Raw genomic sequence first — 13,561 nt, 5'->3', positions numbered from 1 at the left:
TAGGATGATGAGTCACCTTCGTTGTGGATAGGGTACAACCGGGGATGGATGGGAATTCTGGCTGGAGCTGTGGCTGTAAAAGGAACAAGTAGAAACAATCGTGACACATTTAACAAACAACAAAAATGTGAAGACTTTGACAGATTTTTGTTTAAGGATCGTGTATGCAGCCTAGAAATTATATATTTCCCACATTTTATGTGTAAATTATCCACTTGATGACGGAATTTAAAAAACAAAGGTTGTAAGCCGACTAACTTCAACATCTAGCATACTGTCGGTGTGGCTGTCATAATCACCTGTTGGATGGAGGATGGAGACGGCAGCGCCCTCTGCTGAGTCAAGAAGTGAGTGCACGCCGATGCGATACAAAGTCTCTGGTTCCAGATCAGTGAAACAGTGGCTGCTGCTGGACTCATCGACAGTTTCTTCCTTTGTTTGCTTGTCTACACACACAGACAGGACACATACACATGCACACATCCATGGTTAACATTAGCTAATGAGGTTTCTGAGACAGCTCGAAGTACCCACAGTTGTCAATTACTGTAGATTTTACAATAGATTACCTTTGACAGACTGGATGACAATACGGTATCCATCAACAGCAGACACAGGTCTCCAAGACACACAGATACTGGAGTGGTCCGACCTGACCACACTCACACTGCTCACCCGCAGACTGGCTGAAGAGAGAGAGAGAGCGAGCGAGCGAGCGAGAGAGAGAGAGAGAGAGAGAGAAAAGAGCAAAAAAAAAAATCTGATTTATGAACATAATAGCAAGGTACGCAGACAAACAAACAAACAGGGACTCCTAGTTGTTGTAAAATAAGGACTAAAATTATGCCTACCCACAATGCCCTCCTTCAAGCACTGAATCAGCCAATAGCAGGCCTGGTTTATGTTGTGTGGGTATTGGGACAGATCTTTTTTGATCAACTTATCATCATACATCTTGCTTTGGTTGACATATTTCGGCAATTTGTCATCTTTATTAATAATTGATGAGAAAATAAATATCAATATCATTTTCATCATATGCACTATAGCATAATCAATATTAATAATGAAATATGAAGGAAATTGTAGTGTTGGAAGTTAAGTTTTGTTGACTTTGTACATCTAGATGAACTGCATGAAGTGTCTGTTCCAGTCTTCTATGGAAACAGAGCAAATACTTTACATGTTCCTGTATCTTTCCAGAAAGACATTAGTGGCTGCAAGGACAAAGCTAATTTTCCAGCAGGTCAGTTTGTCAAAAAGCAGGTGTGAATTCTTTGAGCGTGTTTGACTCACCGGTTTTGCCCTGAGCTGAAGCGCTGCCTCCTTCTCTGCTGCGGTACTCGGCGGTGACCAGGATGCTGTAACGTGTGTCTGGCTGTAATGACTCTAGCACCACCCGCTTTTCACCACCTGGGACCAACACCTGTAGAAAACAAACACACCTTTCAAAGTCAAGCTTTCAAGTAAATCGACTGTCTGTCGACACAGCGACCCCCGAGAAGCACTATGATTTACTGTCCTGCAGGATGAAGGACAAAGCAGCAGAAGGTTACTGCCCACTCACAGTGCTGTCCTGGGTTTCAGCTCCAGTCAGTGCAGTGTAAGACACTTGGTACTGGAGGACATGAGCATTGGGAGGTATCCAGCTGACCACTAAGCTGACCGCAGTCTCCTCGGAGATCGATACGCTGGATGGGCCTCCACCCGACACTGCAGGGACAACATACAAAGAGCAGAGATATTTAGACTCACTACAAGAAATATTCAGTTTAAATCATTATTGTCCCACAAGAGGAAATTCTTTCAGCAGAAAAGAAGAAAAAACATAAACACATCTGTCTTTCTGAAGTCAGTAACCATATATTTTCTTTTTTTAGCAGTAGAATTCAGCAAAGCACATTTCCTCAAGTACAAAACTTATTCCATGTTATCCTACATTATACTTCGCTATGAAAATACACACATGTAAAACATATTATTGGTTTATAAAATAAGATGCATTATTGATGAAGTAACCCAACAGAGTGAAGAGTTGTTGAAATTAGCTCCACTTGACATCAATATCATGCTGCTTACCTGTTAATGTATCGGTAATAAGTGTCGGTAATAAGTGTCTGCTGCTTTCCTGCTATTACTTATGCACTTTTACTTAAGTAATACTTTAAATGCAGGACTTTTCTCATACTGAGGTATTGCTACTTTTACTTAAGTAAAAGATTTTAATACTTTTCCCACCACTGTGAAACATCACTGACCACAGGACCATGTGATGATTCGTTTGCATGAAGCAGACTAACAACAACTGTGTCATCTGCGAATGTAAGACTGTTTGCATTCTTGTACTGACTCCTATAGTCGTTGTTGTGGAGAATAAACAGCAGTGGGGGCAGGACACAACCCTGTGGTGAAGCTGGGGAGGACAATCCCTGACCCTCTGAGGTCTACAAATAAGGAGGTCCACAGTCCACCGGACAATATCAAAAGAAAAATCAAGTTTTACCTTTAGTTTTTGTGCCACCAAGGTGCTTACAGGACAGGGCACCAGACTTTTTGCCGAGCTATGTCACTGAGGGGTTACTGTGCAGCAATATTCAACAAAGGACTGGACAGTGTATTTAGTACTATGACGTCTTTTTTCTTGGATTTTCTCTTAAAATTTCCTGTAGGTGGCGTTCTTTACTTTGTCTGTTCAGCCGTGGAGAACATCACTGCTCACACAGTTCATGCTCTCTCTCTCTCTGGTGCAGTGGCCGGACAAGAAGCCCTTATTGTTTCATCTCGTGAAGTGGCTGTGTGTTTGTGTAGTGAGGCATACACTATATCCCACATAACAAATCCCAATTTTACCTCTGGTGATAACTTACTGTATAACGTCTGTGCCCCTCCAGCAGATCAATGGGACTCATTCTTCTTTCTTTACAGCCTCATGCATTTTAAAATCCAGTCCTTCTTTGTGTACGCATACTTATCTCAGTAACCATATCTCAATATCGTCCACCTTCTCGCCATGTCTCAACACAAGCATGAAGCAGAACTTAAATAAATGAATGTAAATGAGCCATATTCCTCAATTTATCCGTTCTCCGCACACCATTTCCTCGTTTCTCGTTATAACAATAGAAGTTATCACGTTATGACATGAAACGTTAGTAATAGTATATAGTTGATGTGATACGTTTGTATGTCGAAATATCCTGAAAATGTCACGTTATAATGTGAAAAGTATCTTGTATAAACTTTTCACGTTGTAAAGTGATACTGATCCGTTTTTTTTCTGGCGTGGCAGCAATACGCTTCCATATGATTCTTCCACATTAATGCATCATTAATTAAAATTCAGTGACATATAACATACATTATTCTGAAATCATGAGTACTTATTTATTATTATTTATTTTGATGCTAATAATTGCACTTGCTAGATTTTGAATGCAGGACTTGTAACTGAGTCTTTCAACACTGTGGTTAGGGTTATTTTACTATCAAAGATCCAAGTACATCTTCCCCCACTGTTTATGTATTAGTGTGTGCTGTGTAAATGAGTTTGTGGCTGAGTGTGACTCACAGGTGCTGTAGCGTATGGCCACAGCTTCACTCTGAGCTCCATCTCCATAAAGTGCCGACAGAGAGATCTGGTATTCCTTATCGTCCTGCACTCCCTCCAGGATCGCCCCTTCACTCTCACCACTCACCCTCAGCTAAAATAAACAAACAGGGGAAAGAATTTATTCACAGCAAATATTGATCATCATAACACATTATATGCTCAACAAGTCATTCAATCCAGCCCCACCTGTCTCAGGTCTCCTCCACTGAGGGAGATCCACTTGATGAGGTAGGAGACGACATCATCAGCTGCAGACTCCCAGCGCACGGTGATGTCACTGCCTGAGAAGTTAGTCACCCTGAGGTCTGATGGGGAAGGCACCTTCACTAGGAGAGAAGGAACACGTGTAAGAAAAGACAAAAAAAGAGACTTTAGTGTGCTTTGATATTTTTCATCAGCTTTTAAGTGAATGTTTCTTTTCTCTGCTGTGCTGCTACACAAGAAAACTTCCTTAATGAATCAGACGAAATATAAGATGATGCCTTCAAGCACAAAAGACTTGGTGTGTGTGTGTGTGTGTGTGTGTGTGTGTGTGTGTGTGTGTCTTACGTGTGGTGACGTTACTGGTGAAAGCTGCAGACAGGCCTTGTGGGTAGTGAGACTGGACTGAAACCAGATATCTAGACAGAGAGGAGAGGTTCTGCACCAGCACTGAGTTCAGTCCTGTTACCTCGACCTGGAAAGAGATTTAATATGAATGACTGACTGTGGCTGCAGCTACATCCACCACATCAATTAATTAATTTCCATGTCAATATTTTCTTCTTTCATACTGTCTGGTTTGTGTTTCCCTGGGCTACGACTGGCTGACATCACAGACTACTGAAGTTCTTTGAAAATGAAGATGCAGTCTCAGTTCTGCGGCTGGTTTGACAGAAGGTTTGTAATTTGAATTTGTAATTTGACACTGGTGTGTTTGGGAAGTTACCTGCTTGACGTCACTGCCGTGGTTGGTGCTGTAGATGATTCTGTGGCCGGGGACGTCCACGGCTCCGGGCACCCAGCTCACCCTCAGCATACTGTGGGTGACCATCGGGAACTGAACACTCACCGGCAGTGGGAGAGGGACTGTGGGGAGGGACAGCAAAATAAAAAGGGAGGAAGGAAGAAACTAAAGGAGATAAAAGACAAACGACTAAAGCTATTTATTTTAGTGCCTTTGAGAAGTTACTGTGCTAGAGATGACTGAGTGAGTAAGAAGATCTGTAAGAAATGAACAGAAGGAACAATCGTAGAGAAAGGGAATGAGAAGAAGAGATGAAAAGGTGGCGTAAGATGAAAGAAGAATGGGACAGAAAAATGACAAACAGAGAAGGGGAAGGGAAAAGAGAAAAATAAGGGATGAGTGTGTTTGTCTTACATGTGGTGGCAACAGCAGTGACAGGGTCGCTGGGATCCTCATCATAGAGGGCATAAAGAGTGACAGAGTAGTCTGTTGCTGACAGCAACCCTGCCAGCTCCACCACTGTCTGGTCTGCACTGAACTTCTCCTGCAGCAACACAGAAACAAAATGCAAACGTTTAGAGGCTTGTTAGCATATCATGTGGTAATGAGCCTGCTACCAGTCCTTACTGTACAATTACATCACAATGAGTAATAGGGGATGGCAACAGAATTAAAGCACATTTTAATCTACATTTACGAGCCGTTTGGTTTCTAAGAATAAACATACTGTTAAGATATAATCAGATGATGTTGGCTCTTTCCTGCCATCTTCAGTGGGAGGAACTCAAGACAGGATAATGCAAGGAAAGAGGAACTTTGAGAAATACTCATACACAATCACTCTATATCGTAGATAAGATTTTATTATTTAGTTATATAGCTTATGCACTTAGGATTTGCTGATTTATTTGTTTGATTAACAATATAGAAGACAATAAGCCCTGCAAATAATTATACTTGTTTTGTGATTACTGAAGTGTTTTATGTGATTTTAAAGGGAAGAATGGTGAGTTCACACTTAACAGATAAAGACTGGGCCGACGTGTTGCTCTCAGGTACAAACGGTATTTAACGAATGATCTAACTTGGAGATGATGATGTGATGTTTCATCACAAATGTATAAATAAAGACAAAAAAAATCATGTTTTCACCTGTTTGTGGTCAAAATTTTGTCTGAATAAAAAAAAAGCAAAGAAATTATAACACAACAGTCATGTGAAGAAATTCTTTTCTTTTTTTCTTAACTTTTCTTAACATCAGTGATCAACAACATTATTATTATTGGCTATGTGTGACATGGGGAACGTTGTTTGGAGTGATATCTGTATCTGTAAGTCAGAGACAGGTGACATCAGGCTCTCTAATGTGGTGCAAAGTGGTACTTAACCTGCCTACTTATCTGTACCTCCCACCCCTCCACACACACAGCACAGAGGCAAAGACAGATCTAGTTCCCACCTCCTTGGCGTCATCAGGCTCTCCGTGGTTGAGTGCTGAGTACAGGATCATGTACTGTGTTGCACCGGGCGCTGCATCCCAACTCACTCGCAGCGTACTGTAAGAGGAGGGAGTCACCTCCAGGTTGGCAGGCATGGCCAGGGGCACTGAGAGAGAGGGACAGGAAGAGAGTGAGGAAGGAAGAGAAAAGAAAGAATGAGAAGAGAAGTGGTTTGTAGCATACAAACAGGGTTTTACAAACTGGTGGTGGGCATCTTTAGCACAGTCTGTCGTTTACTGATGAATGGAGACTCTTCAGACACCTTGTTTGCCACCTTGCAACTAGTTTAGTAACCAACAGAACAGTAACATGTCAGCAGTGATTACAGTCCCTTTCTGGGCCAATTATAAGTAAATATTCCACCTTATTTTGACCTGTGCTTATAGGAAGGAATAAGATCTATCAGGCTTTGGGTACACAGACAGTCCTTGTTAGTACAATCAATTCACTCAGGTTTTGGTCTTTTCATGGGATTTATTGACAATAAAAAAATTGAATATCACCAGACGTGTCCTTTAAATGTAGCATATTATCCAGATGGAAAAAAAGTGTTGCAAGTTTAATTTCAGTGTTGACTGAGATGCCAAACAAAAACATGTGACTGATGAACAAACAAATGAATCCCTTAAAATAGAATATTTATTTAGCAGTGATGTCAGTCTTACATGTAGTGACAGTTCCTCTGAGCGCCAGGCCAACATTGTCTTCATAAACAGGGAAGATGGACACGTGGTACAGTGTCTGAGAGGAGAGGCCTTGCAGCAGCACAGTGGACTCTGAGCCGGCCAAAACCACCTGGACACAAAGATTACAGTCAGACAAAGACGTGCACAAAACTCCAACACTTGTATTTTGACATTATAATATTCTGTAAAAATATGTGTTACTTTTTATATGAAACAGCTGCATACCCATCCCACACAGGAGCTCACCATTTTAATTCAATAATAAACACAAATACTTCCACATCAAAGTTATAAAGTTTTCACATAAAGCACAAATCCTGATTGATGGAAACTGCAGCTACAATGTATTTATGGTCTGTAATTGGTTGAGAGCCTCAGCTATTAGAGAGTTATCAAGCGGTCAGGTGAATTTGAACAGAGCATTGTTTTACATGTTATTTTCCAACAATGTATGTGACATAAGGTTGCATTTCTGACCTCCTGTGGACTCTGACTCTCTGCGCTGTGGTAGACCACCCTGTACTGCTGGACTGGCTTAGCAGGATTGGTCCAGTGAAGCTTCACTTCTCTGGAGCCCAGTTCAGAGAACCGGAGATCAGTAGGACTGGGGTAGGAGAGGGCCGGGTCTGCTGTCGGCCCAGGCTCCATCCCTGGAGACATGGTACGGCAAATCAGCACATTAGACCTCAACAATATATCAATTTGAAAAACTTGATGTGAAGTTTTGTTCAAGTACACGACAGATAGACAGGTTACGTTTTGAGATGCCACGGTCCTCTATCCTCCCACACAGGATGTGGACCAGTCGTGCCACCAGTTTGCTGAGCAGAGGGAAGTCATTGACGTTGTAGACGTTCAGATCCACCGGCTCCGACGCCACTTGTCTCAACTCAGCTTCGTCGGCATTCTTGACACCTGATTAATGCAAAGTTAGAAAATGTTTCAACCCATTTAGCACAAAAAGCATTTAGAGATTAGAACAAAATGACAACATAGCAGAAACTGTTTTGCATAACAATAATAAAACCACATCACATCGTGGTTACACTCCTCTCAAGTCAGAGGCTGGATAAACAAAGTAAGTCCAGATTGCTTACAGTCCCATGGTGCACAGAAATGCCGGGGATGTGACTGGATTAAAGAAAACATGCTAAAAGAAACTGCTAAAAGGTAAAGGTAAGCAGCCTCTATACCACCTCACCCTCTCTTCCTTTCAGTCTCACCTACAGCGATGATCTCCACGCCGGCATTCTTCAGCCGGTCTGCCGCAGCAATGGCGTCATCCTGAGATTTCCCATCGGTTAACAAGACCAGGAAAAACGGCGTGTCTGACCTCGCGCCTGCCTCTGCTCTCATGTTCTCCTCCATGACATGGAGCAGCGCCTGGCCTGGGAGACAGATAGACATACGGTACATGTACTCTACTGTGTACGTATTATATGTAGTATTCGCATATATTCTAATGGCAGATGTTAGGGCTTAAACACAGAAACACATGAACAGCAGCGAAGGTGCCAACTGTGATGTGTGTTCACCTGTAAATGTGTTTCCTCCCTTATATCTGAAATTCCTCACTGCCTCCAACAGCTGGGGTTTAGTGGTGAAGTTGTTGAGCTGCCACTCTGTGCGGGGGTCTCCACTGTACTGGGTCAGACCTGGGACAAAAACACATCATTACACCAGATTTTAGTTTTTTTTTTTTGTGGGGGACAGGCCATTAGTAAAACGTAACTTAAATTCAATATCCTTATTTTCATGTTTTGTTTTTTTTGTCTGCTACAGCTCTATTTAAAACCAGAAGCTTAGACAGTGACTGTAAAGATTTGGCAGACTATAAATTGAATGTATTATATCACCTTCTCAGAGTGGCAAAAATTGATTATACATTTATTTATGAGCAAACAATTCTCTAATGTATTCATTATCTTTAAACATGAACAATGTTCTATTACAACCTATACAATCACAACCAAAAATGAGACTAGAGCAGCTAAAGGAGCACGAAAAGTAGGAATAACAGGATTAGCCTGAAGGACGAAATGAATGAAGAATGCACAAACATTTCTTAAAGTGTTAAAGTGCTGTGTATTGGCTGAAAGGAGCTGTTACTTCCTAGCAATTATTAGTTTAGTAACAGGTGGTTGCTAGGGCTTTCCCAGTGGCCTTTATATGTGGTTGCTATGTGTTAATAAACTGAGCAGTAGCAAAGTAATATAAATGTCATAATAATCGATGTAGCAATGCGCTTGCCTTACACATCATACATGCCATCACTTACTGTAACCCCTAACAGTCTGCACCTCTGTAACATGCACTATGAAAGATGACGTGAATGGGGACAGAGACATAGGAAGCCCACTGTGTGGCACTGTGTCTGCGTGAATACGACCCACAGAAGGGAAGAGAGATGGCTTCACCACCACACACACTCTGATCCTCACCGATCTGAATGTGGCTCGGCCCGATGTGGAAGGGCGTCATCAGGCCCTCCAAGAAGTCTCTGACCCGTCTGAAGTTGGTGCGTCCGATGCTCCAGGAGCCGTCCACCAACAACATGATGTCCGCCGCTGCATCGCTGTCACACTCAAACGGTTTCCTTGGAGACATGCCTTAATAAAAGACAGCATGGAGCAAATAGACACTTGTTGAAGCTGTTTTGGAGGCTTTATATTGGTTTTTCCTTTCATCTGTCACCCATATGTATATTAATGAGTACATGGGTAAATGCATGGTTTTAAATCAGGAAGCAGGCAAAAGGTTGGTGTAGGTGTTAAAACGTAGGTGTGTAAATACTATACGAACATGTGTCGACATGGCGCACACATGAACATGAGAGTTTCCATGCATGTGAATGTGTTCCCTTGGATTATGAAGGAGAGAGAGGACACATGTGCCCTGCAGCCCAACAGGATGGCCTGTCATTATCCTTTCCTTTACCTGACCCTCCCGTGTGTAAACACTGTCATCACATTTCAAACCGACACTTACTACTCTCAAGCTCTCAAGTTCCTTAACTCATAAGAAGAGCCAAAGATGATGGCGGCCAGACGTCCTTTAAGATAAGCTGCTTAACTTCCTGCTTAAAGGGAGTCGTCCTAATCAGTGCCATCATGTTTTGGGCCATTCAAATAACAAATGTCACCAAAAGAGGCATTTTAGATCAGAATTTTATGTCATGTTTTTCACGTCTAACACTGGGGAGGCAGAGGCTACCTGTAACCGGCTGGGTAGGGAAAGGTGTCTTCCGGGGTTTGTCCTCGGCTGCTTTTCCCTGTGTCGTCCCCTGCTCCTCCTTATTCTCCACCTTAGGACGATCCCGCTCTTTTTCTTTCTTCCTCTTCCTCTTCTCTTTGCCGGTTTTCTCTGGGGTCTCGTCAGGGAGCTGAGAGGGGGTTTCTATAGCTGGGGGCTCTGAAGGAGAGAGGTAATGGCAAGCACATGGGTGGGGTTACAGTAAGATAAGCAAAGATTGTTTAGGGACCAGTTGAGGGTGAACATGACAGGAAATCTACTGTTGACATTGGATCCGACTTCAAAAGTATCAAAGGGAAAAATGAGAGAAAACACTATTTTCCTGTATATATATATATATATGCATATAACTTAATGTTTTTTGATTCATAGGTTACATCTTTTGCCTTTGCTTGATAGATACAGCATCAACCATCACTAACAAACCCCCAGGCTCACGTTCCCTGTCCTCCCTCCATCTTGTTCCAGTTTTTCTGGCATTATCGTGTGTGTATTAGTCTCACAGTGCTTTAGAGTAGGTGTGTGTAAATACAGTATACTGTATGTGTGTGGTGGCAACATTTCCGTGACTTGCCCCCTTTCTGTCAAATAGCATTATGATGACTGAGGCCATGGAAGATCAGAGCAGACAGATCGACTCTTACGTAGGTTTTTATGTACCATACCAAACAGCCCAGTAGTGGTTCTCATCCTATCTGTCAAACAGAAAAAAGTGTTGTTTTGATTGATTCATTCACTTCTTTAACTGTAAATTGACATGTAGTATAACTCAAGGAGGAGTTCGTCAAACCTTCTGGGTTCAACAATCTGGTTCACTACATAGCTGTTGAGCTGATGTGATTGGATGTAACATGTTTGCTCTTATGAAACAGAGAGAGATCCTAATCATTGGCTGATTGAGCACCTCTCTATACAGATCACTAAGTACTGGGGTCTTATTTTTGACCATGGACTAAACTTTGAACAACACACAAAAAATATGTCTTTCATATTCAAGCCCTTAGGACATTGTCATGGGTTGGGTGTGAATTGCCTCTTATTTTGCCAGGACCCAAGTCACCATACTGTAATAATACCAAGATGTGTGTGAGTGGATGTAGTGCTGTTGCACGCATGCACCACCTGTAGTAGTAGGAGCAGCAGCAGTGGTGGTGGGGTCCGGATACAGAATTGTTGGCAGGCCCAGCAGAGCCTCCGTTGCATCATCCAGATCTCCTGACCCTGACCCGCCGGGCAACATCTTCTTCTTCTGCTCTCGGCTCCCGCTGCGGATCATTTCCTCCTCACGCAGACCCTCCACTGAAAGAGAGAAAGGGCAGCTAAGGGAATCACATATGAGTGATTTAAATTAATTCATATAACATTACTGCCAGTGGTGCAGGAAATCTGAATCCCATTTATCAGATCGATCTCAGTTTGTACACGTTGACGATGAATCCTCCATGCATGCTAAAGTCACAGAGTTTCACGAGGTTCTGTGCTCGGACCAATACATTATTAGAAAACACTCCATAAACTTTCATTGTTATGCAGATGATACCCAATTATATCTATTGATCAAGCCAGATGAAACCAATCAGTTAGCTTAACTTCAAGCATGCCTTAAAGGCAAAGTTAACAAATTAACAATACAAATTAGAATTATGTATAAAATCTAAAATGTAATTATGTATGATTATAATGACAATTATTGTTATCTAATAATTTACAGGTGGACACTCACAAGCTCTCCACCAGTATATAAAGTAAAGTTTGGCCCACCCTCACCAGCTATAACTTTAAAGTGATGCCTACACATGAATGCATCAATGATTATAATCCAATAATATAATATACTTTATTTTGAAATAGACCATTCTGCATAATGAGTACTTTTACTTTTGGTAGTTTGATGCTAATACTTTCTGTACTTTTACTTAAATTAAAAAATTTGAATGCAGGACTTTTATTTGATGACCAAGTACATTAACACTGCCAGTCACAATTGTTTGTGTCAAATCTATTTGCATTGGATTTCAGTACTAGGTAGGTTTGAGATCAGAGAGATAAACGTGAACATGCCAGAGGCAAAGACGGAGCATGTTTGATGTTATATTACTCCGCCAGGTCCTGTTGGCAAATCCTTGCCTGGAGTTAAGAGACAAGGTCAACAACAGCAAATTGAGGGTGAAATTTCCAAGGAAGTAAGAATTGCCACAGTAACCTACTATCACTAGCATGGCTTAAAATAAGCGCTGGGCCCAGAGGGGGTTAGAGCAGATGGGAAAGCAAAGACGCATCAGGAAGGAATTCCCAGACTGCCACCATTCCAACATGACAGCCAGTGTTACGAATTTCCAAGTTGGCAGGTTTTTCAGACCTGCCTGGACACGCTCGACTCGACACGGTAACCTACTATCACTAGCACGGTTCACAAGCAACCACAGGCTACATTCACATGTTATACAATCCAATAAGAGCCCCGGGAAGTTATCAATCAGAGTCTAACAATAAAATGTCAAAATTTAAAGGGGCTCACAAATCAGGGGAAACCAACAGACGGAGCTGTGATGGGATTCACCTTCACTGCCGTAGGAAATAACAGCGTTGGAGCCAGAGACAGAGAGGTCTGAAATAACCTGAAGGACAATAAGTGTGCAAAATCCAAACAAATTACCGGTAAACCCAACTTTAAGACTAACTGTTCTCCTCTCTGCAAGCTGCTCCATCCACAGTGTGGGCAGAAAGCTATTATTGACTGTGTAATTTGTCTGGTATGGTTGCCTACGTGAGCCACAAAGGACTGTTAGTGGGCAGATTTACAACCCAGGAACACACTTAACTCATGTAAGTATACACAGTGAGTTCAAACAAAACCCAATTTCAGCCTGTAATCCGGCTAGAGTAGTATTTATACCCACTCTGTGTGTGTGTGCTGATGCATCTACTGATGGGGTGGGGCCTTGGAGGAACCACTGCACACTCCAAGAAAGTGTAAGAATGTCAAAAATGCACCACTTCCTATAATATGACTTTGCTGTCTTGCCAATGTTATCTCACAGCAGGGCCGATAGTGTTTCTTGTTATCTCTCGTCAGTGTTGGACATCTCATCATGCCTGTGGAGTTTTACGTCCCTTGTTCAACCCCACAAAAAACCAGAAGAAAAAATGTAAGGACCACAGATACTACATTATATAAGATGGAGTATATAGATGTGCAGTCTTGCTCACTTTCATACATCCTTTTCTTCTCTCTTCTCCCAACCTTTCTAATTTCTCCCATCCCACCTTGCTGTGTTTCTTACTGGTGAATCGTCGCTTTGCGAGAAGTTTCTCCGTCGTCCCGTTGAGCACGAGGACTTGGAGGGCGTACTCCTGACTGGAGTCCAGTCCTGCCACCGTTGCCCGGCCCCGCGTGGTAGTCAGCATCAGCTCTGGCTGTGGCACCTCTGAAAAAGACACGTATTTTGGTTGAGAAATGACTGCTGTGTTGGATTAAAGGGAAAGTCAGGGTTCCTGACATCAACTAAGATCTTTTTTGCAGCAAACATATTGAGACGAAGCAGGAGAGAACCAGTATTTTAGTTTT

The 13,561-nt window shown here is 42.2% G+C and overlaps 1 protein-coding gene across 1 annotated transcript in view; it reads right to left on the bottom strand.

Moving 5' to 3' along the window:
• LOC139288456 (collagen alpha-1(XX) chain) overlaps positions 1 to 13,561 on the bottom strand; it is a 42,406-nt gene that overhangs the window by 11,865 nt on the left and 16,980 nt on the right. Inside the window, exons 13-32 of the mRNA XM_070909759.1 lie at positions 13,278 to 13,421; positions 11,116 to 11,292; positions 9,955 to 10,137; positions 9,183 to 9,350; positions 8,277 to 8,396; positions 7,965 to 8,129; positions 7,498 to 7,656; positions 7,219 to 7,391; positions 6,721 to 6,850; positions 6,016 to 6,161; positions 4,971 to 5,100; positions 4,539 to 4,678; positions 4,160 to 4,286; positions 3,797 to 3,936; positions 3,569 to 3,701; positions 1,568 to 1,713; positions 1,297 to 1,426; positions 570 to 686; positions 300 to 446; positions 17 to 73 (exon numbers count right to left, since the gene is read on the bottom strand). Of these exons, the coding sequence (XP_070765860.1) occupies positions 17 to 73; positions 300 to 446; positions 570 to 686; positions 1,297 to 1,426; positions 1,568 to 1,713; positions 3,569 to 3,701; positions 3,797 to 3,936; positions 4,160 to 4,286; positions 4,539 to 4,678; positions 4,971 to 5,100; positions 6,016 to 6,161; positions 6,721 to 6,850; positions 7,219 to 7,391; positions 7,498 to 7,656; positions 7,965 to 8,129; positions 8,277 to 8,396; positions 9,183 to 9,350; positions 9,955 to 10,137; positions 11,116 to 11,292; positions 13,278 to 13,421 (2,832 nt within the window). The remainder of the gene's footprint in view (positions 1 to 16; positions 74 to 299; positions 447 to 569; positions 687 to 1,296; positions 1,427 to 1,567; positions 1,714 to 3,568; positions 3,702 to 3,796; positions 3,937 to 4,159; positions 4,287 to 4,538; positions 4,679 to 4,970; positions 5,101 to 6,015; positions 6,162 to 6,720; positions 6,851 to 7,218; positions 7,392 to 7,497; positions 7,657 to 7,964; positions 8,130 to 8,276; positions 8,397 to 9,182; positions 9,351 to 9,954; positions 10,138 to 11,115; positions 11,293 to 13,277; positions 13,422 to 13,561) is intronic.

This window comes from Enoplosus armatus, chromosome 8, assembly GCF_043641665.1.
Source record: "Enoplosus armatus isolate fEnoArm2 chromosome 8, fEnoArm2.hap1, whole genome shotgun sequence".
Taxonomy (NCBI): Eukaryota; Metazoa; Chordata; class Actinopteri; order Centrarchiformes; family Enoplosidae; genus Enoplosus; species Enoplosus armatus.
This window is presented reverse-complemented; position numbering and strand designations above follow the sequence as displayed.